At 49.0% G+C, this 21,917-nt stretch overlaps 2 protein-coding genes across 7 annotated transcripts in view; one reads left to right on the top strand and one right to left on the bottom strand.

The window, feature by feature from the left end:
* The first annotated feature begins 1,099 nt into the window (after positions 1 to 1,099).
* Positions 1,100 to 16,219, top strand: SLC35D1 (solute carrier family 35 member D1). Of its 3 annotated transcripts, none has more exons than XM_067301380.1 (12): positions 1,100 to 1,306; positions 2,023 to 2,056; positions 2,150 to 2,236; positions 2,804 to 2,871; positions 3,463 to 3,534; positions 4,145 to 4,213; positions 4,722 to 4,824; positions 6,648 to 6,740; positions 11,088 to 11,155; positions 11,468 to 11,546; positions 12,794 to 12,876; positions 14,442 to 16,219. In XM_067301380.1, exons 1-12 carry the CDS (start codon positions 1,101 to 1,103, stop codon positions 14,548 to 14,550), a joined length of 1,071 nt encoding a protein of 356 aa, XP_067157481.1. In that variant the 5' UTR covers position 1,100; the 3' UTR covers positions 14,551 to 16,219. The 3 variants fall into 3 exon arrangements, with proteins under 3 accessions (XP_067157481.1, XP_067157483.1, XP_067157482.1); XM_067301382.1 differs by lacking the exon at positions 14,442 to 16,219 and adding an exon at positions 11,624 to 11,642 and having other exon boundaries at positions 12,794 to 12,850; XM_067301381.1 differs by lacking the exon at positions 2,804 to 2,871.
* Positions 16,220 to 18,154: 1,935 nt separating this feature from the next.
* The window catches only part of MIER1 (MIER1 transcriptional regulator), a 43,997-nt gene continuing 40,234 nt past the window's right edge, over positions 18,155 to 21,917 (bottom strand). For all 4 annotated transcript variants that reach the window (XM_067301379.1, XM_067301376.1, XM_067301378.1 and 1 more), the window contains exon 13: positions 18,155 to 21,565. In XM_067301379.1, coding sequence (XP_067157480.1) covers positions 21,240 to 21,565 — 326 coding nt within the window. In that variant the 3' untranslated portion in view covers positions 18,155 to 21,239. The remainder of the gene's footprint in view (positions 21,566 to 21,917) is intronic.

Raw genomic sequence — 21,917 nt, 5'->3', positions numbered from 1 at the left:
CACACACACACACACACACACACACACACAGAGCACAGCGTGTGCACAGCACGGTGCAGAGCACACACAGCGCAGCGCATCTGCATGCGCATACACGGCGCAGCGCATGGTACACGCAGCACGGTGCAGAGCACACACGCAGCACGGTGCATGCTACACACACAGCACGGTGCGCGCGCACACAGCCTGGTGCATGCACATGCAGCACGGTGCATGGCACACACAGAGCACATGGCATGCACACACACACACAACCTAGTTCATGCACACACACACAGAGCACAGTGCACGGCACACACACCGCACACAGCATGCACACACACACAGAGCGCGGTGCACGGCACACACGCAGCATGCAGCACGGCAGTGCCGCGCGGCAAGCGGGTGCCGCTGGGAGGGCCAGCTAGAGCAGGAGGTGTGCTGCTGCTCCGGCCCTGCAACGCCAGCAGCGACACCGGCGCCGGCCCCAACCTCCGGCAGCTGCTGCCTGCCCTGTTTCAGTCCCGTCTCTCCCCTTCCTGCTCTGCCGCCACCTCGCACCCCCGCGCAGCCAATGCCCCCTGCAATGCCCCCGTGTAGCGCCCCATGCAATACCCCCCATGCAATGCCCCCCGTATAGCTCCCCCATGCAATGCCCACCATACAATGTCCCCTATGCAATACCCCCTGTATAATGCCCCCCCTACAATACCCCCGTGCAATGACCCCTGCGTAGTGCCCCCATGCAACACTCCCTCTTGGCAATGCCCCCCAGGCAATGGCCCCTGCATGACGCCCTCCTACAACACCCCCTGTGCAATATCCCCCGTATAGCTCCCCCGCGCAATGCTCCCCATATATAGCGCCCCCGTGCAATGCCGCCCCGTGCAGTGACCCATATACAGCGCCCGCGTGCAGGACCCTCCCGTGCAACGACCCATATACAGCTCCCGCGTGCAACGCTCCTCGCCCCGCCCACCGAGCCGGCCCCGCCCCTCCCCGCGCTCGCCCCGCCCCTCCCCGCCGGCCCCGCCCCTCCCCGCGCTCGCCCCGCCCCCGATCTGGCCCCGCCCCGCCCCGCGCCGGCCCCGCCCCGCCGCGCTCGCCCCGCCCCCGCAGCCATGTCGTCGTCGTCGGCAGGGCGCAGACGCCGGGCGGCCGGGGCGGAGGGGGGAGCCCCCGCGGGAGCCCCCGCGCCCGGCGATGCGGAGCGGGGCATGGCGCCGCCGGGCCTCAGCGTCTGCCTCCGGCTCCTGGCCGCCGCCTTCTACGGCTTCAGCTCCTTCCTCATCGTCGTCCTCAACAAGAGCGTCCTCACCACCTACGGGTACGGCCGCGGCGGCGGCGGCCTGCGCCCCACAGACCGACCGCCACCGGGGCCCGCCGCCGCCGCGCGGGCACCCCCGGCACCCCCCCCGGCATGGCCCCCCCCGGGGACCCCCCCGGCATGGCCCCCCCGGCACCCCCCCCGGCATGGCCCCCCCGCCCCGGCCTCCCCTCCCGGCATGGGCTTCCCCCCCCCCCAGCATCGGCCACCCTCCCGGGCCCCCCCCCAGGTTCCCCCCCCCCCCAAGCATGGGCTTCCTCCTCCTCTCCGAGCCCCCCCCCCGGGATTCCCCCCTCCACCCCCCCAGCATGGGCCTGCCCCCCCCATTTTGGGAACTACCCCCCAGGAGCCCCCCCCCCCAGCATGGCCCTCCCCTGGGAACCCAAGATCCCCCCCCCCAAATCCCCCCCCCTTACTTTAGGACCAGGCAGCCCTATGTATGCCCCCCCCCCCATTTGGGGGCCTGGCACCCCCTTGCATGCCCCCCCACACACATTAGGGCTGTGCTCCCCTTGCACCTCCACATGTGCAGCCCCCCCCGGGGGAACCTTTTGCACCGTGGGGTCCCCCCCCCCCCGCCACAGAGCCGGGCACCTCAGTGCACATCCTTGCATTCCCCCCCCCCCAATGGGGCTGGTCCCTACAGCGCTGGGGGGGGGGGGGCCACGTTGCCCCCGTCCGCACGCCGGTCCCTGACATCCTCTCTGTGCCCGCAGGTTCCCGTCCTCGCTGTGCGTGGGGCTGGGCCAGGTGAGTGGCAGCGCGTCCCCCCCCCAACGCCCGGACCCCCCCCAGCATGGGGGCTGGCGGCGGCGCTCACCCTCTGCTCCCCCCTCCCCGCAGATGCTGGCCACCGTGGCGGTGCTGTGGGCGGGCAAGGCGCTGCGCGTGGTCAAGTTCCCCGACTTCGACAGACACATACCTCGACGGGTAAGGGGGCTTCTTCCGTGCGTGCCCCGAAAACCCTCCTTTTACAGCTCGCCACCCCCGCGGCGGTGCCTCCTTCCCTGATCTATAAACCGCACTTGCGTCCTGCCCGTGGCGATGCCCACCGCTGCAGGGCGCTTCACATCGGCAGCAGCGGCCCGAGGGGTGATGCTCCCCCCGGGGGGGGACACGCGCGCACCCTCCCAGACCTTCGCTCGGTGAACGGGCCGTTTCCTCCCACGGCAGGATTCCTGTCGTTGGGCGAAGGTTTCTCGCGCCGGGTGGGACGCGTCCCTCGGCGGAGGGGCATGTGTGTGCGTGCCATGTTTGCGTGCATTGCCCTGGCGACGCCAATTCCGCATGGGCGACCTCTGGCCCTAGTGTCAGCGCTGGGCTCCGTGCTTGTGGGAGCCTAAATACGCGTGTGTGTGTGTGAAAATTTCCATTTCAGGATGGAAAGAATTATATATATATATATAAAAAGTATATATGTACTTATGTTACTTCTTGGTTAGTTCTCTGGCTGCCTTCGGTTGTTCGTTAAGTGTTATCCCTCTTACAACTTTCCAGACGTTTCCTCTACCTCTCCTGTACTTCGGGAACCAGATCACAGGACTGTTCAGCACAAAGAAACTGAAGTACGCGTTACTTTTACCTACTGGAAGGGGCTGTAATGTTGTGATTAGCGTCACCTGTGCGTGCTAATGCCTCGTGCTGGAGCGGCTGCAGCGGGGTGCCCCTGCCTCGCCTGGGGGTTTCTCGCTCCGCCGGGCTCGCGAGGTGCCCCATCTGGCCCCAAATCCCTGGCTTTGAAGCAAAGCCTCCCTGAAGTGGAGGAGGTTTTGTACGCGGGGGATTCGGGGTGGGGAGGGAGGCGCAGAATGGCGAGTCGGGGCAGACCTTGCTTTGGGGGAGCGCAGCGCGGTCTGTGCCCCTGGCTTACATGTAATACCTGCGGCGGTATGAAGGTAAACGTGGTCAGCGGTGCGCGACGCGATTGTATTCTGCATGCCAAAGGCTCCAGTCCTGTGACTTCAAATTATTGCCTTGGGGAATAAGGAACCTAGCGTGGGAGATGGTGATCTCCTCCTGAGGGCTTCCGCTGCCTGCTCTTTACCTTGGCAGTAGTTCAGGGTGTTGCTGTAGGGGTGGCTGTGCACCGTTAAGTTGCATGGCTGCAGCGCTGGGAGGGAAACCCTTTTACCTTGTGAAATCTCGTTTTTTTGCAGCCTGCCAATGTTCACGGTCCTGCGAAGGTTCTCCATCCTGTTTACAATGTTTGCTGAAGGATTCTTACTCAAGTGAGTCTTTCCAGCTTTTTTCCAAAGCTATCAATGAAAGATACTGTCTGTAGTTATGAAAGTCTTAAGATGTTGAAATGGCATACCGTGTTTTAGTAAGTTTTTGTGCGTCAAAGATTTGCACGGTCAGGCTTTTTTGGCTCTACACTAGGTTTTAGAAATGTGAGTGGGTAGAGGAAATGGATATGCAGTAATGCGTGATTTATTACAGTAACTTACCTTGATCTGCACGGTCTCTTTCTTTGCCTAAAAAGAGATGGGCGAGATGAAGTGCAGTATTTAGCTGCAAAGCGAAGGGGAGCATGGTTGTGCTCTGTGCACTTGCAGAGTGCTGAATCCTTGTTGTAATGAGCAGAGTTGTAGCACTGAAACTTGTACCTCATCAGTGCTAACCTTCTTAAAGAAGAAAAAAAAAAAAGCGCACACACACACACACAAAGATAATTGTCTAAAAATTTTGTTTTTATTTGCTGTTTCTGTGTTGCCTTTTCCCTGCCGCCCACCCAGTGTGTGATGTGACTAAATGGCTTTCCCTGCCTGCTTGGAATACTTTAATGAAGACTTAACTGTGCTTATGAATGATAGCAGTGCTCTTGTTTTTCTTTTTCAGGAAGAAGTTTTCTTGGAGTATTCAGATGACAGTATTTGCGATGATAATTGGTGCGTTTGTAGCTGCTAGGTAAGCCTTCCGGTTTCTTGTCCTTTCAGCGCTGTTACTTGCTGCTTTGTTCGGTGTCTCTGGAATGGCCCACGCGCTGGCTAGCCAGCAAAGCCGCTGAAAACGCGGTAAAATGCAACGCTCAGAGGCCTTTCAATGGTGAAATCTTGGCGGCACGTTCTGGTGTATGTGCCATTAAGAAAATAGCCGAAGCTCACTTAAAAACATCTTGTGATCCTTTGGTGGAAGTTGTTAGAGCAAAACTTTGAATTTCTTCACTGGGATAAGGTGAAGAGAGTATCACGTTATGTCCCCAGAAGAAAGTGAGTAAATGGCGGTGTGGTGTGTGGGTTTTTTTTTTGTTTTGCCTCAGACTTGCTCTATAATAGGAAAGAATGTTTTCCAGACTCGGATCCCAGTCCTTGCATGATTAACTCTTTCCGACAACTTACTGACAGAAGGTGGAAGAAATCTTTCAAGTGCTACACTCTGCGCAGTTAAAAATCTTACCTGTTTTTTCCTTTCCTAGTGCTGACTTGGCATTTGATTTGGAAGGATATATTTTTATCCTTATTAACGATGCCTTAACAGCTGCAAATGGGGCCTATGTAAAACAGAAGCTGGATTCAAAGGTAGGCTGACCTTTGCTTTCATTTCTGACATTTCCGAATTGCACTCTCTTGACTTAACTCTCCGCGCTGGGTGCCGGCGCTCGCAGCCGGGCTCGCTGGGGCGGCACTGGCGCGGCCCAGCGAGCGCAACCTCGGGTGGGAAGGGGCAATGCTCCGCTTCGGCGGGCTGAGCTGCCACGTTGCGTGCCTGCTCGGATGCTTTAAAGTGCTCCGTGTTCCCTGGCGCATCCCGTTTGGAGGCTAAACACGTCGTTCTTTCCCACTTTCACTAAAAGTACACTTTCATGGAAATTTTTTTTTTTTTTAACACTAGAAGTTATTGTTTGGTGTCATGGTGAATACTGAGGCTGTGGCTTCAAATGGTTTTCATGGCCTTAGCCTTTATTTCTTGGGAAGAGTGGCATGGTTTTGTTGTGTAGGAGGAAGAAGATTGTGTGAACAGTGAAGGACTATATGTATATATATATTTTTTATTTTTAATTCATGTCTTCAGTGCGCTACTGCAGTAGGAACCGGAGAAGAAATCGTATTCCAAATTAAACATGCTGTTGTGTTTCTTATTCTGGGTGTGCTGCCTAGCGCTGGGATTGCCATTCTAAATATACCCAACGCCGGAAGAACCCGAAACGGCTAGGAAGTGATACCATTGCAATTTCTGCGGGCCCAGTCCGCTGCCGCCCCCATCCCTCTCTCCAGATCTCTTGTCCAAAAGATTTGGTGATATCGCTCTGCTGTTCTTGGTGTCACCATTGCCAAACAGCGCTGGCCGTGGCCGTTGTGGTGGTGTGAGCCCCTGGGAACGATTGTGCTTCACTGTGACAGCCAAGAAACTGCGTTTTGGTTAATGGTAACGCTTCAAGCTTGCTGACCTCGTCTGACTTCTGGTCTTATCTCATAGATAAAGTATGAGGGGAAATCCAGTGCTTTGTGAAGTTTGCTGTAGGTGTCGTTTTTCTGCTTCCCCACACCCTCCTGGGAAGCCGCGTTTCAGCATCGCGGTGCCTCTCCAAAGGCTGCCTGAATGTTCTGGCTGCGGGCATGGGAAAGTCCCAAATTGCTTGCCACAATGCAGGGAAGCCTCCCAAATTCACAGAATCACAGGATGGCTGAGGTTGGCAGGGACCTCTGGAGATCATCTAGTCCAACCCCCCTGCTCAAGCAGGGTCACCTAGAGCACGTTGCCCAGGATCGCGTCCAGGCGGGTTTTGAATATCTCCAGAGAAGGAGACTCCACCACCTCTCTGGGCAACCTGTGCCAGTGCTCTGTCACCCTCACAGTGAAAAAGTTTTTCCTCATGTTCAGACAGAACTTCTTGTGTTTCAGACTGTACCTGTTGCTTCTTGTCCTGTTGCTGGGCACCACTGAAAAAAGAGTCTGACCCTAAACTGGGGGTTTGGTCACAATTTGTATACCTGGAGTTATTTGACTCGGTTTGCACTGGTGTCTGGAGATGGGGCCAATGGAAAGTATTTGCTAAAAACACTAGATCACCAGAAAACAATTTGGTCAGGAATTTAGAGACAAAAAACAAATAGTATCTTAGTCCTGTGAAATCTTACTGTGTGTCTTTGCTTTTAGGAGAAAGTAACTGGGGACTTGTTAGCAACGCAGTTTCCAAAAAGCCTCTAGAGCAGAACTTGGTCTAATGTTTTAAAGCACTGCAGAAATGGTCTTGCACGTTATAAAAACCCTACAACTCTTCTGTCTCTGCAAATCCCGCATGGATTTAGCTCATAAGACCTGGTCTTCAGTAGCACCGTGAATAAGGTTCTATGTTCTGTTTGGAGCCAACTTAAATAACACAAATGTTTCCTTTTTCTAGGAGCTGGGAAGATACGGTCTGCTATATTACAATGCACTGTTTATGATACTTCCCACCTTGATCATTGCCTATTTCACCGGAGATGCGCAAAAGGTAGGAATCTGATCCCAAAAAGCAAAATCTTCAGTGGCATGATACCTTTGGGGCAAAATGTATGATTCTGTATTGCTTAGAAGAACATTTTACTGTTTGTTTTAGCATGCAGCCACACAGACCCTTCTGTAACTTAGATTTTGAATACTTGTCGTTTTATGTAAAATAGGTGAAACTGATAAATACTTCATTATGCTCCACTTGTAAATAAATACTAGATGAGATCTGCTGGATCAGTTAGGGCAAAGGATGATCTGAGGACAAGTTTTGTGCAAACAGGAGAGAACTGTGTAAGTGAAATTGGAATAAAAAGTTGATGCAAGTTCTGCTTACTTTAAATCCACAGAATTGCTTCATTAAAGCATTTTCGTAATGCTTAAGGAATGGAGAAGTGTGAGAGGAATAAATTAAACCAAGTATTATTTAAAACAAAAGTTAGCGCTTCTGGAACAAATGAGTCTCTTCAGACGTCTTTCTGCTTTTCCCCTTTACTTATGTCGAATTGCTCTAAAGATTACTGTTTTGGCCAGGCTGTCTCTCCAGCATATCTGATTTATCGGTGGTTCAGTGCACTCAAAACTTACAGGAGGGCTCGCAGTGAGCATTTGCGCAGTTATGCTTGATTTCTTCTGCTGAAGAAACCAACAAGAGCGTTCACGTTTCATACCTGCACGAACTGGCTCCTCTTGGAAGGAGAAGCTCTTTGGCCCGTTCCCAACAAAGTGTTGAAATCGGGAAGTGCCGCGCGTTGCCCTCCCAGACTAACATGGGTAGCTGCTGTTGACGCTGGTGCTGGTCACAGCGGTAAATCCCCGTGCCTGGGTCCCTGCTCGGGCTGTCCACGGCGATGCCTGGAGTGTTGAACGGGGAGGGCTTGCGCTTCGCGGTGCGCCGGTCCCAGCAGCTTCATCCTTGTTAGGAGCTTAACGTCAAGATGACGAATCCCGGTCGGCCATCCCTAAGATAAGGAGCCGCGATTACGTGACGAGAAGCGAGTGTAGGTTAAGAAGATAGTCCAGGCCCCTGCTCTTCATGGAGGGTGGCTCAGCTGGAATATATTTGGGGATAATGTGTTCATTTATAAACAGGAGCTGGCGGACGGGGAGCAGAATGTTGCTCTGTGCTGCACTGTGGAGCCTCTGTTCAGCCCGTATAGAAAGCTCCTCTTACTATTTTTTTTCTGAATAAACTTCTCTTTTTCTCCCCCCGCCCCTCTGAACAAGCTCTTGGCAGTTGGAAGCAAACAAAGCTGTGTCTGTTGAACTTACTACCAGGAAATTCAACATTTGCAGCGTTATGAAAAACAGTCTTTTGGAACGTGTGTAGCTAAATCGTCTCTTGCAAAGCATATAACCACACTGCGTGTGTTGGAAACGCTTCCCTGGATTAACAGAATGAGGCAGGAGAGCAAAAATCGTGGCCTCTGGGGAGGGGGCGGCAGCCAGTCCCGGAGAGAGGTGCAGGAGGCGCCGCATCTTTGTGCAGCGGCAACTGTCGGACAAGATTGCGGAGCGGGGGATAATGTTATTAGTTTTGCTTTGGAAAGGCTCCCCCACTTCTGGAGCCTATGGATCTGCTAAATCTAGCAGTTCATTAACGAGCATCACAGGTAATGATGTCTTGCCATGCCTCGTTTTACAGGAGGCAGAAATGACTGTGCTGATGAATGGAGGAAAATGATATTAATCATGATCAGGGAGGGAGTGAAGGGCCTGCAGGCCGGTCCCCCCCCCCCAGGCTTGCGTTTCATGCCCCGTTAGAAAGCATCCTTCCAAGAAATGCTGCTGTGCAGGGGCCTTGGCCCCGGCTCTGCGTGGATTTGTTCCTTGTGCCAGACTCTGCAGCCCACGCTGGCCCCTGCTCGCCTGTGCCCAGCTGCCAGCCCTTTACCTGGGGTCCTGGGAGGGTTTTGCAGCCTGCAGCTGCGAGCTGCGGTCCTGCTAAGCCCGGCACCGAAATGCCCAAACACTGTGCAGTGCTGCTGGGGGAGACCAGCATTGCGCTGTGCTGCTTCACCGCCTTAGCTGTGCAGTGTTAAATCCTGCTCCAGCGCTGGTTAGGGGCTGTGCCTTCAAGTTTCTGAATTGTCTTCGGGTTTGTGCAGCTGCTGTGCTTAGTACGGAAGCTCCATGTCAAACGGTTCCCAAATTGGGAAGCCTCTGGCACCAAACTGCTGATAAAATGCCTGAAGTCCCTTGGGCAGTTGTATGCAGCTGTGGTCATCTGGATTGCTGCTGTTCCCGTTAAGGAAGATGTATGCTGAGAAACTTAAGTGTTCCTTTAATGGTCACGCAAGATGTATAAAACCTGTGCTTCTAAAAATTTAGCGTTAATAGTTCATAGAAAAACTCAAATTCAAAGAAATTTGACCTCAGATCTAATCTTACTTTCCAGTGTGTGAAGGGAGATGTGTGATAATTATTTTGAGATGGAAAATTCCTGCACCAGGCAGAAGCAAGCTAGAGCTAAATAGCGCTGTGCTAGTAGGGCAAGATGTCACCTGCTGCCAGACTCTCAGTTAACAAGATCAGACCAACCCGTGCGTCAGTGCAGTGCTTCCACGCCGAACAAAACCAGCTCTCAGCCTTGCAGGTCAGGTAGGCAAAGGATGCGTGTAGTCAAAAGAGATGAGATGGGGGCAAACGCAACTAGGCAAGCTTAAGCACCAGTTTAAGGACGTTCAACAGATAAGTAGCCAAATCCATTAGCAATGCGCTCCTGAATGTTTAAAGGATTTGAATCATTCCAGTAACTTTCTCATAGCTGTTCAGCTTTCTAGCCGTGAAGTCATTCCTGGTGCTAAAGCAAAGCTGTTCCTCTTAGTTTGAAGGAGAATTCCCCACTCTTACAGGGCTGTGCTCATCCCGCATCTCTCCTGTGGATGAGCAGGATCTGTTACGTGGCAGGAATGGCACCCGGCAGGCTCGCTCTCCCCAGTGCAGTCCCGTTGCCCCTCTCCGGTCGCGTTCTCCATACGATGACGTTCCTTGCCACGTGGGGAGGTGAGGCGCTAGACCAGCCTTTGCCCCGTTCTGGCCTCATTTCCTTGTTCCCTGTCCCCGTTGCAAACTGCATCTCCTGTTGGTGGAGTTTTGTGGGTCAGCCGCAAACTTGACGCTGGCAAGAAAAGTGAATTCAACTGAATTAAGTGTGAACTTTCTTTAAAAAACAAAACAACAACAAAAAAACCCCAAACCCAACCATCACCAACAAAAAAACCCTAAGATGAAATTCAGACTTCATTTCTAATGTGTACAGCATTGTCTCTAGGAGCTAAATTCCCCTTGAACTTGGTGTGAAGCATCACTGCTTCACCAATCCTGTTCCCCAGCAAGTTGATGGAGAATTTCTGTCCTGGCCGGGCTGTGTTAACTTTGGAGTCTTGTCCAGCCCCCGCCGGCGTAACCCAGGGCCTTGGAGCCCGCGTGGTCCCGATGAGCCAAGCTGTGGAGCGTGCTCGTGGTGTGTGCGCCCCACCAGCGCTGCAGCCAGCTTTCCAACCGCATCATGGCATTGGGAGACCAAAACACCTCTTGTTCTTGAAATTTTCCTAGTGACATAAGGACAGTTTTGACCAGCCAGCCTGATGCATCTGCTGCAGGGATGTTGCTCATATGTCATCCCTGGTAGCTGTCCAAAACGTATGGACCTCAAATCCCAAGAGCAAATGCAAGCATCTCTACAGCTTTGCTTGGGTTGAGAAGCGATGAAGTGTTACATCAGCAGCTGTGCTTCTCTGAGTGTTATTCCACCCCCAAAAAATCTTAACCTGTAGAGCGTATGTGAACTTCTAATGTCCTCCTTAAGTGTCCAAAACTCTATGAATTACAGCCAAGCTAGCTTCGGGGTCCTGTCAGGGTATACTTCTGTTTCAGTTACGTTGCTCTGAGCTTTGGCGTAGCTGGAAAACTAGGATGCTCCGGGAACCAGCCTCCATGAGATGCTCAGGGTTGCATGTGGTTCTGGTTCATAAAAATACTGCCAACCTTTTAAATTGTGGTCTTATTGTGGTCTTATCACGGTCTTACCGAAGCTGTTGTGCGGGGGTTCCCAAGAGGGCAGTGCTGGACCGTAGCTCTCTAGGAAATGCCTTTCCCGCCTCCGCTCGCTTGCGTGGACTCCTTGGACTTTATTCCCCACTTTTTCCGGGAGGGTTTTGATCTCTGCTGGGATGCCGGGCTGGGCCGCGGGCCAGGAGGCGACGCCGACGTGGGCGGGTGGCTGAGGGTGTCCCGCGCTGGCTCCGTGCTGCTGTGCCGCGGCAGCTGCTGCTGGCGGTCGGGTTCCTCTCTCGGCTGCGGCTTCCCGCGTTTCCCTCGCCTCTGAGGCCGGCTGTCTTCGTTTCAGGCAGTGGAGTACCAAGGCTGGGCAGACATGCTCTTCATCGTGCAGTTCACGCTGTCGTGTATAATGGGGTAAGGATTTACTCCGCGCTTACTCCGCGAGACCTGCAGCTGAGCAGGGGGCGGGCGCCCTGTCCTCGAAACAAAATTATTTCGGTGGCCTCAGCAGCTCTGGGAGGGGAAAAGAAGTCTTCAGTCCTGATAAGGAGAAAATTTCTGAAAGCTGTTGTGGGTGGAATTTATTTCCTACGCTGCTTCAGTGCAGGTTTTGTAAAAAAGCAGTGATGCGAAAAACGCTCTAGAAAAGAGAGCAAGAGATTAAAAGATTAATTGCAGCGTGATAAATGTGTCTTGAAGCCTGACTGTCGAGTCTTTCTCCTGCAGGTTTATTTTGATGTACTCCACGGTTCTTTGCACTCAGTATAATTCTGCTCTTACAACTACAATAGTTGGCTGCATTAAGGTAAGTGGCATTCTCTGCCCTGAAGGTCACTGCTGGGGCAAATGCTGTAGTAATTACTTGTACCTCTTATTAAACAGATGCTTTAGCCATTGGAGCGTGAGTAAATTGAATTTTTGTGATGTGCATGGCAGCTTGGCGCCATCGGTCCTTCAGTTTTGCATGGGCTCCAGGTGTTTTTCTCGCAACGTGCACGGGCTGTCTCTGACGAAGGCGTCCAGGATGCCTTCCCCTCCTGCACGTCTGTCATACGGCATCGCTGCGGGGTCCTTCTTGTCTCCGTGCGTCGTCCCAGCACTGCTGCGCATCAAAAGCCTCGAGCGGCCCTGGTGGTGGTCGCGGCCTCCTTGCTTTGCCCCTCCGCGGCCGGGTGCTGCCCTGCTCCAGCGCTGCTGCTCTTGCCTTGCGCTTGCGCATGCGCCGCAGCCTTGGCCGCTGCCTCCGTCGTGCATGACGTGGGAACGTGCTGCTTCGTGTGCACTGATGTTCTGGCTTCTCTTCTGCAGCAGCTCAGGGAGCAAACGCTGCAGTGGTTGAAGAAGGCTCTAGTGGCCTTTGCTACGCGCTGCATTCACGGGAGGGAAAGCAGAGGGTGGTTTTAATGCGATTTTGGCTATCTTGGGATAGGCAATAGACTTTGTGGAGTTCACATAACATACAAAAAATATTAAAGATGCTTATTAAAAGGGGGGGGGGGAGAGGAGTGCCAAGAGCAAAGTCGGGCTCGGACGCTAGCATTGCTAGCGTTTCTGGCATTAGTAATCCTCCGCAGAGCGCTCCCGGGGTCAGCGGTGCCGGCACCGCTGTGAAGCGCCGAGGCGTAGCGCCGGTGCTAACGTGTAGCGAAAGAGGTGGTGTAGTGCAAGCAGCCAGCAGAAACCGCCTTTAAACGCTATCTGATAACCTGAGCGTGTAATGCCTTAGGATTGCCTTTATCTGGAATAGAGGCTTTGCTTATGTTTGCTCTTGATAGCGCCAAGCGGCTGTGAGCGGCACTAACTGCGCTTAGCACGGTTAGCTTGTCCTGGACGAACCGCAAAGTGCCCAGAGACGGCCGAGGTCCTTCAGGTCACCTCGTGCATGGGCCAGACGAGCCGGTCGCGTAAATAGACCGGTGCTGCCGGCCTTGGAATCGTTTTCCTGCCGTGCGTCAGCTGCTCGTCGAGGAGGGTTTGGCCTCTCTTTGGTGGAGTCGGTGCAGAAGACATGGAAACTTATGCTCTTGTACCTAAAATCTTGTTCCATTTCAGAATATTTTAATAACCTATATTGGGATGTTTTTTGGAGGAGACTATATTTTTACATGGACAAACTTCATTGGTCTAAATATCAGGTAAGAATTTCAAGTGTTTGCAGTTATTCTTTATGATTTACAAGTGAAAGCTGCCGTGAAACTGAAATGGTTTGACTGGTTAAACGCTCCTTTCAAAAAAAACCCATGCAATTAGATTTTTCAAGCAGAGTTGCAATTTTTAATTAATCATGGTAGGAGGAACAGCAGCAAAGTTAGTGTGCGACTTGAGACAGAGCGAGTCCCGACCCTGCAGTTACCGCGCTCGGCGATGACCCGCTGAGGAAGGTGCACCTGCCGGTTTATCGGTGCGCGTGCTTGCAGGGCAAGGAGGTTGCAGCTTTGAGCTGAGGCTTCTTGGTTTTGCAGAGTTCTTGTTCAGTGGGTTTTAGCTGATTTGGGTGGGGGTTTTTTTTATTTGTTTGTTTTTAGGAAAGTCAAAAATAGGTGTGGGGAATAAAACGGAAAATTCCTGGGCAGTAAATTCCTATTCTATGAGAATATGTTGAGACCATGTGAAGGAAAATTGCCTCCTGCGTGGAGCTTGAAGTGGGGGAGGAAAGCTCCTTTTGGTTTTTGCATTTTTACTGCTGAAACGGCAGTGCTTCTGCGGTGTAAATGATCGCACTTTTTTCAGAGTAACTTTCTGAAAGGGCCAACTAACCGGCAGAGCTTCTCCTGCAGTGCTCTCGGGAGAGCTCCCGTGCGCGGCGAGCGTCCCGTCGGCCCTAGGCAGTGCCGCGGGCTCCTGGGGGCTGTTTCGTGTCGGTGCCGCCCCCGAGGAGAGCTGGTGCAATGCTGACCTGCGTTTCCCTGGACTTCAGTAAATCCGAGTGCTGCTTTTAGCTCCGCTCGGGCTCTGTGTTTGCAGCTCAAGTTACACAAAGCTCCCAGACAGACTTGGTGTTGTTTTAAAGGCAGGAGAATGCGCAAGCAAGTTAGTTATAGCAGCAAACCTGGGCTGTTTTCCAAGTTGCATATTTGAACCATATAATTGAAAGTAGCAAAAGAAAATATTTTTTATTATTACTATTATTTTTTATTTCAGTACAGTTTTTAGAAATATCTCCTTTCTGTACTGGTGTGTATTTCTGTTTTGAAAAGTTTCCTTATTCTTCCCATGTTCTTCAGCAAGATTATTTTAGTGATGAAACACATCCAGTAATACAGTATGGACGCAGAATATTAAGTATTTGGGAGTGAATTAGACAAAATATATAGTCTTAGGAGGAAAGCGCAGAAGAATTTTTTAGCAAATTGAAGCTTGCAGCTTGCAGCAAATTGAAGCTTGCAGCTGACATTGGCTGTTGGTCTTCCCATGTTTTGCTTCTCTTTGGCAACCGGTGTTTTGTAACTGTCTGGCTATTAATAGGGTCTGGCAGGCCTGTACGACGGCGTTCGGCGAGCGTGCTGGTGCAAAAGCCTTGCTTCACACCAGCATCTTCAGCGGGCTCTTGATGGTGGGTTTATATAGCGAAGTACAGAATACAGAAGGAATGCTGGGTGTAAATGTATTGGAATATGTAGAGTACTGTTTTTTATAACAGCTGGAGTTTTGATGTTTGTGTGCATCCGTTCATTCTTTTGCCTAAAACCATGTTTTGCAGTATTGCTGGAAGCCTGGTGTATTCCTATATCACTTTTACAGAAGAGCAAATGAACAAGCCATCTGAAGCTGGCATCAAGATGGACATTAAAGGAAAAAGTTCTGTGTGAGCAGGGAAGTGCTTTTTTGGAAAGCAAACTCTTCAGCTGATCACTGGCAGAATACAGTAGGAAATTCGGGGTGTCTGCTCTGGAGTAATGTTGGTACTCGTAATTTGCACAATCATCTAGGTTGCTGCCTTTAAAAAATCATTGAAAAGATGCATTTAAGAACACATCTAATTGAGTCTGATGAGGAGGAATTCTTGGGGTTTTAATTATGCTGAAATCTGGCTGTAGAGACTTGCACAGGTGGCGTAAACATTAGAATTTCAGAGGATTGTACCAGTTTTGAGGGCTGTACCGAGAACATCCTTGGCTGTATTTTTTCTCTTTACGAGGATCCGTGACGTACGTTCAGTTAGAGCGGGGCCTGCGTCTGAGTAGCAAGAGCAGCTAAAGGGTCCTGGGCAGCTGATCCTGGAATTGGCTTCGTGCGGTGATTCGTCCCGGCTCTGCCCTTCCGCTAGGCGAAGGGGCCGCGTGTCGCCGCGGCGAGGCCCCGGGCCGCTCGGAGGAGGGCAGCGAGCGGAGGGACGGGGCAGAGCCATCCCGGCGCTGCTCCGGGCTGCTGCTCTCCCTGCGTCGCGAGGGAGGCCGGGAAAGGCGCCCCGGTCCCGGTGCGTGGGACGGGAAAGCTCCGGGTGCCGGAGACCCTCCGGGTGCCGGGGACCCTGCAGGCACCGCGGCCGGCTCCCGCGGTCCCCTGTGATCCAGGGCTGCCTTTCCTGCTGTGGCTCGCGTTTCCCTGCAGCTCCCTTCCGGCTCGGCTGCGCTTCGCACGCACCTGGAAGGCAGACGACAGCTCAACGCCTCTTATTTTTTTCATTTTTAGCAAGTCAGTACTTAACCCTGGTGTTTGCTCGGCCGCGTTCGTGGCCGGTGAGTCAGCACCGCCGCCGCGGAGGGATGCCGGCCGCCGCCGGGGCTCTGCCGCCGCAGTACCGAGCACGCCTGGCTTTGCCGGTACGATCCTGACGTTTTAGCTTGGTCCAAATCCTGTCCTGCACTTTGCTTCCGATGTAGTAAAGTTTCTTTGGATCTGTTAAGGGAAAGGGATTTTTAACGTGTCAGGCGGTGTGGGCTGATTTTAAGGATTGCCTTACGCAGCACTTCTTTCCAGGTCTCTCCCTTGGAGTGTCTGTTGGTTTAAAAAAAGAATTCTTGTTTATAACTTTGGCCAAAGGCTTTTTTTTGGTAAAACTATGTGTTTATTTTTTTTCTACGCTTTCCTTTTAGTCACTAGGAAAAAGGCTTCCTTCGACAATATAATTTGCTAAAAAGTAAAAGTGTGGTCTTTAGACAAGCTGTATTTATTGGCGTACTTTATAGGTAACTTCTTTACATGTAACTGAGAACTTCTGTCATAGTTGTGCAAAACCATAACATAGCGGTGGAGGGGTGAAGCGAACCTGCTGGCCGCTCCGGAGTCCTGGCTCTTGGGTCGTTTGGGCTAAAGAAGCTGTTGTTAAAACGCTCCTTTCTGGTCCGTCGTCGTCCCCCTCCGCTGGTGGGGGGAGAGGAGGTGTCTGGCTTGCCAGCGCACCCGAAATGCCCTGGGCTGGCGCCGCTGCCCCGCGGGTCCCGCTCGCCTGCAGACAGCGCAGCCCGTGCGTTGAAACCAATAGCTGGCGAGGCTGCCTTGACTGCGAGCAGAGCTGACAGCCGTCGCGGCGTTTTTATAGATTTTTTTTTTTTTTTTTTTTTAATTTCTTCCCCCTTTTTGGCTATCAGTAGATGATAGTGTAGGGCTGTCCCTGCATCTCCAGGCCTGATGGGAGCAGAAGGAAAAACCTTGCTGTGTTTGCTCAGGTGTCGCGTGCCAAGACGCTCCCGCTGCAGAAAAGGAAGAAGCCTTATGCCAGGTTACGTCCAGGTACTTCAGAATTTGGGGTCTGAGCTGGCTGTAAACTTTTATCTTGTTTTCTTTTCCCCTCTTGGCACCACTGCGTATAAAGGCAAAGAGCTGGCCGTGTGTTTTGGGAGTGATTTGATGCTAAATGGGTTCAGCTGAGGGATTTCTGTTACGGGTCCCGTAGCACTAAGGTAACCAGCGGGCCTCGGCGTGGTGCTGCCTTCTGCTGTCTTTGCCCAGAGCGAGGCTCATTCATTCCAGTGGCCCCTTGCTCATATTGCAGAATTGGAGAAAGGAAGGATCTGAGAATTTCTTCTCTTCCTGTAGATTCCTAAGTAAGTTTTATTAAAAGTCTGGACTTAAAATCAGCTGCAGAGAAGCGCTGTCCGTAGGGAAGATGATAAATGGTTTGTGCTGAACAGAAGAGCGAGAGCTACTTACTTACGCATCAGCGTCAAGCATCATTACTAGGTCATGCCCTTAATTCCCTTCGTGTGTCAGAGCCGAGTGCAATTAATTAGCCCTCCTGGAGGGATTTCGGTTGTTCCCAGGGGATTTAGACTCAGTCACTGGTGAGACGTGAAATCGGGAACCGCTCCCCAGGGCACCGTATCCTGCAGTTATATTTTGGCTGTGTCTTGCGTCAGCAGCTGGGAGCATCGTCCCAGCTCGGCCCCGGCCCTGGCGCGGTCGGCACCGAGGAAGCCCAGGGCTTCCTCCAGCCCCCAGCCACCCTCAGGGCCGGTTTTAACTCAGTGCAGTATTGGACCAAATCCCGAGGCTTTTAGCCAAGCCAGTGTAATCTTGTCACCTGCTTGACCGCACTCTTTTGAAATTAATTTTTATCATGTTTGTTTGCTTGTAACTTTGCTGTGCTGAGGCATTTGCAGTCAGGATGTTGGTTATATGTCGAGAGCTCTGGGTTTTTATTTTAAATCTACTGGTTAGATTTACTGTCCAAATGGTAAAATATTTTTAAAGCTTATTTTGTTTGTAAACGTGCACACTTTAGTGCCAAGGTCTCGATGGTATTGTATACACTGGGAAAGTAAACAGAGTTCCTACAGCAGTATTTTCTATGCTATTAATCTACTTAAATTTTTTTCTATATAGACTCTATTTACAAAATTATCATTTTAGTGATTAAAAGGGTGACCCTCTTATTTGAATGTATGGCAGGCTTTATATGTAAGTCAATAACGATAGCGAAAAGAATTTTATGTGCCTATGTATTTTTGTACCGGCTTCAAATAAACCGATGAACATTTTCCTCTTAACTTGCCTGCTGCCTTTAATCCCGCCGGCACGAGGCGGCTGCCCGTCGCCCTCGAGGGGCAAGAGCTGGAGCTGAGCAAGCTGCTGGAAGCAAAGGCGGCACGTTTGCCATGCGCTTCGGAGCCAGGGCCAGGCTGGGCTGCGGGATCGCCGCCGCGTTCGGTGCCCGCCGAGGAAGCGACTCGCCCGCGCGCGGCTTACGCAACCTTCCGCTTCTGCCCCTTAGAAACAACAGCTTCCTTTGCAAAGCTCCGCGTGCGCTTTACGGGAATGAAGGAAACAGTTCCACGAACTGTCAGGCTAAGTTTAATCACGAAAGCATGAAAGGTTTGGTTTTTTTTTTTCCTTTTAAGTGCATCAAAGCGGTAGCAGTTACTACCAAACTGCCACAACAGGATAGTTTCTTCACATCATGTATAAGGAAAAATACTCTACCCCGTGTTTCAATAATAATAAAAAAAACTCAGTAATTTTTTATGCAGACAATATGTTTAAAAAAATATTTTAATAAGCTTTTTCAGAATTGCAGACAGGGAATGGGGGGTAAGAGAAGGGAATTACTAACAGTGCAAAATTACTATGCGTGGAAAAAAATGTATAAAAACTAATTGTAATTTTTTTTAACATCACTTTAAATCCTTTATAAAGCCCAACAAAGATTTTTCTGTTGAACTGTGTTTTCAATTCAGGCTGCACTCTTAAAGCACTTCATGAAAACAGGACACCTGATCCAGCTGGACACGTCACGATAGTGCTTGAAAAATATACACGTTACATGCAAGCTGCTGGCTTTTCAATGCAGTTTGGAAGCAAGTCCAGACATTCCTGGGCTCCAAACTGTACTGAATGCTTTTTAAAACAAAATCAAAGTTAATATATTTCTAGATTTTTAAATAGTTCTAGTAGTGCAATGACTTATCAAGTTATAGTGGCTGTATTTTGAAGAACATGAACCAAGTATTGTATAAAACATCCTGCATAAACAAAATGTAAATTATAATTAAATATTCTTTAAGTCTAGCTGAGCATTACATATTGGTTGATTATGGAATGTCAGGTCTCTTCTAGGTATCACCAAAAAAAAAGATTAAAAAAACAAAGCAACATTCCTGAAAATATACACAGTGCTGTATTTTACACACAAGCCTGAGACAGTTTACTTACTTACTTATAAACGTTCCTATAATTTTTTTGGAAGTATTTCCAACTTGCAAACAAAAATGCATAAAATAAAATTGAAACTAGGACTCTAGCTGCAAAGAGTCTTAGAAGCACTGCACTAGCCTCGCTCTGAAGCGCTCTGCAGACCGTCTTTGATATAAGGCTGTGAGACTTTGGATATTAACAACCAGATTTAACTTTTAACAGTGACCTCTTCCTAAGCAATCACTCAACAAGATTAACGCTGCCCTAGATTAACAAGTCTTTCCTCTGTGCCTCTCCCCATAAATTGCTGTCCAGTTCTCAGTAGCGGTTCGCTCCCTCATGCCGGCTGAACCAGTTAAAACAGATCATTCAAACCATTTCTGGGAACAGGGGGTTAATACACCCCAATAACTAAACAAATATGTTGATGGAGCTACACCGGATCTGGAGAATTTGGCTCATTAATGACTGTAAAGTCCAAGTACATGTAGTTAGAAAAACAAAAGGAAAAAAAAAAAAAAACCCTTCTTAGCACTGTTTTTGTCAAGTTGATACATGAGTTTCAAACCATATGACCATACATTTAAAACCAGAATCCTGAAGATGAACTTTAAGATCATTTAAGTAAAAATTACCAATTAAAAACTAACAGCACACTTGTAAGCCACAGAAGGAGAAGATAAGTTTATAAATTATACAGATAGAACTTTTTTTTTTTCCTATTTTTAATATAGTAGCATATGTAGCTGTGGCTTATAGAACAAACAAGTTCAAAAAAACATCAGAATTAAAATCTTTCTACTTCATGGATGTAACCCCTAATTCAAAAGCTTTCCAGTCGGGGTCGTGGGAAGGTGAGCACAAACCCATCTCGCCCCAGTCATAAAGAGTTTTAGTTTCTAGGACTTGATCTTAAAATAGTTACCCACAACTACTCCCACCTCTTACATATATGCATGTATATATACTGAGTGTGTATATACACCCACGCACATAAATATACATTTTGTGTGTGTGTGTGTGTGTGTGTGTGTGTGTGTGTGTGTGTGTCTCTATATATATTGCATGCTGTACCAATAGTTACATGTGATGTTTCTGCTCCCACTGAAATACCCGTTCAGGCAAAGGCCCATTAGTTTCCAGAAATTCAAGACCAGGCACCAGGTAACCAGTTGCACATCCATTTCTAGCCTCTACAGCCAGAATCCCTCCACCCATTTCCTTTCCTTTCCTTGCTCAATGAAATGCAGAGGATGTACTGACAATAAATCAATGAATGATCTAATACCTGATCTTGGCGAACAAGGATGAGTAAATTTAAGCATTTGGCTGACATGAAATTTATCTGAGCTCAAAAACAAAATGAGAAAATGTATAATGAAAGCAAGAACATTGGTGCAATGCAAGCATCATGCTTAACAAATTCTAAGCATCACTATTTGCCATAAAACAGAAATATGAATTCAGATTTTCAAAATATTATGACTTCTAACCATTCTTGATGTTAAGGGTTTACTGTTTTCTGAGGAGAAAATAGCATGGTGGTGAATCATAAGCATTCTTTAAAATTGGATTGGTTTGGTTTGGGTTTCTTTTTTTAGAAAAGACTTTAGCAAAATAAAACAAAGCCGACATTAGACTCAGGATATCAATTCTCTCATAAAAGTTTACCAACTGTACAAGTTAAGAAAATTATACAAGCTTTTGTTTTAAGAAAGGACAGTTCAATCAAGACATAAGTACTGTAAAAATCTTTCAAAGGCTACAAAGAAATCTGGAAAAATACAGAATGTATTTCTTTAGCCCAGATAAGAATATGGAAAGACATCATTGATGTCAACAATTTTACATATACAAACCTGACCTGGTTTATTTATTTACGTTTTAAAACTTCTATATATAAAAATAGTTGTGCTCATAACTTTCAGGATTCATAAGGGTTCCTTAACAATGGGATATCACTTTTCCACTTAAAATGAATAAAAGTCTTTATGCCTACTCTGATGCATGTTTTGGAATTCTGTATTTCATTTTAACTTCCTGCAAGAAATTGAAATTTGAACCAGCTCACTGATTCAAATAGGATGCTTTGTTCAGTTGTACAATGCTTAAATAGTGTATATAAGTTTCTTTAATGTATTAGGCTGGGAGTTTTTTCGCACAAATTCACCGATTTGTTTTGCAAATATTTTTAAGAGTCTTAATGTTCCCAGAACTACAGTTGACAGCTCTGAGAAACAGAACATTCTCCTACTGCTTTTCAGCACTGAAAAACAAATAATCAGATCTTAAGAGCCAACTAAAAGATATTAGAAAAATCTCAACAGATTGTTTTATGGAACTGGATTTTGTAAGGTAACCCATCAACCCTGAAAATTTTAGACACCCAAAATTTACTCCAAGGAATAAAATCAGCTCCTATTATTCAGTCATCCAAAGTTTCTAGTTCTTCAAGCTTCCCATGTGAGTTTGCTTCTTGGAAGAACTCTGAAGAACCAGGACTCTCTTTTCCATTGCTGTTAATTCTTCTTCTTTTTAGAGGTCTTTCATTTTTTTCTTCAAAATCATTTTCATTTCTTGAAGTCGAATGAGCAATTTTAGGGTCAACAGAAAGGTTTTCTGCTTCATACCCATTTGTATCCTGATCCGTGTGAGGTGTTTTCTTACCACTGGTAGGTCCATTTACATGCAATCCTTCAATTTTTGCTTCATCTTTATTTGGTATCTCACCCGGCCCATTAGTGGACACCCCTGCATTACAGAAACACACAGTAACAACAAAATCATAAGCAATAACAGAACCATAAGCAATTTGTACTACATCAATGAAACAGAAGTTTAACGAGTCCTATTGAACTAAAAAGCCAATACTGGTCTTAGTATCCTCACTGTGTGATGAACGAGTGATTTATTTTCATACAAATGTACGTATCACGATAGTGTCTATGGAAGCCCTTATAAGCAACAGCAGCCCAGAAAACATCACAGAATCCAGCAACACTCCAAGCTGCAGGTGTACCGTCCTCATCTGGGCAGTACTTCACTCAAATTCTTCTAGCTACCTCACCTATTCCTTTAGCAGCTGATTTTCACATTCTGGTTC

The sequence above is a fragment of the Apteryx mantelli genome, chromosome 8, assembly GCF_036417845.1.
Source record: "Apteryx mantelli isolate bAptMan1 chromosome 8, bAptMan1.hap1, whole genome shotgun sequence".
Lineage (NCBI taxonomy): Eukaryota > Metazoa > Chordata > Aves > Apterygiformes > Apterygidae > Apteryx > Apteryx mantelli.
Note: the sequence above shows the minus strand (reverse complement) of the source record. Positions and strands in the feature narration are given on the sequence as shown.

Coding starts and splice junctions, on each gene's coding strand:
- SLC35D1 (XM_067301380.1), top strand. CDS start 1,101: ATGTCGTCGTCGTCGGCAGGGCGCAGACGCCGGGCGGCCGGGGCGGAG. Junction 1,307..2,022: donor AGCGTCCTCACCACCTACGG/GTACGGCCGCGG, acceptor CTGTGCCCGCAG/GTTCCCGTCCTCGCTGTGCG. Junction 2,872..3,462: donor TTCAGCACAAAGAAACTGAA/GTACGCGTTACT, acceptor GTTTTTTTGCAG/CCTGCCAATGTTCACGGTCC.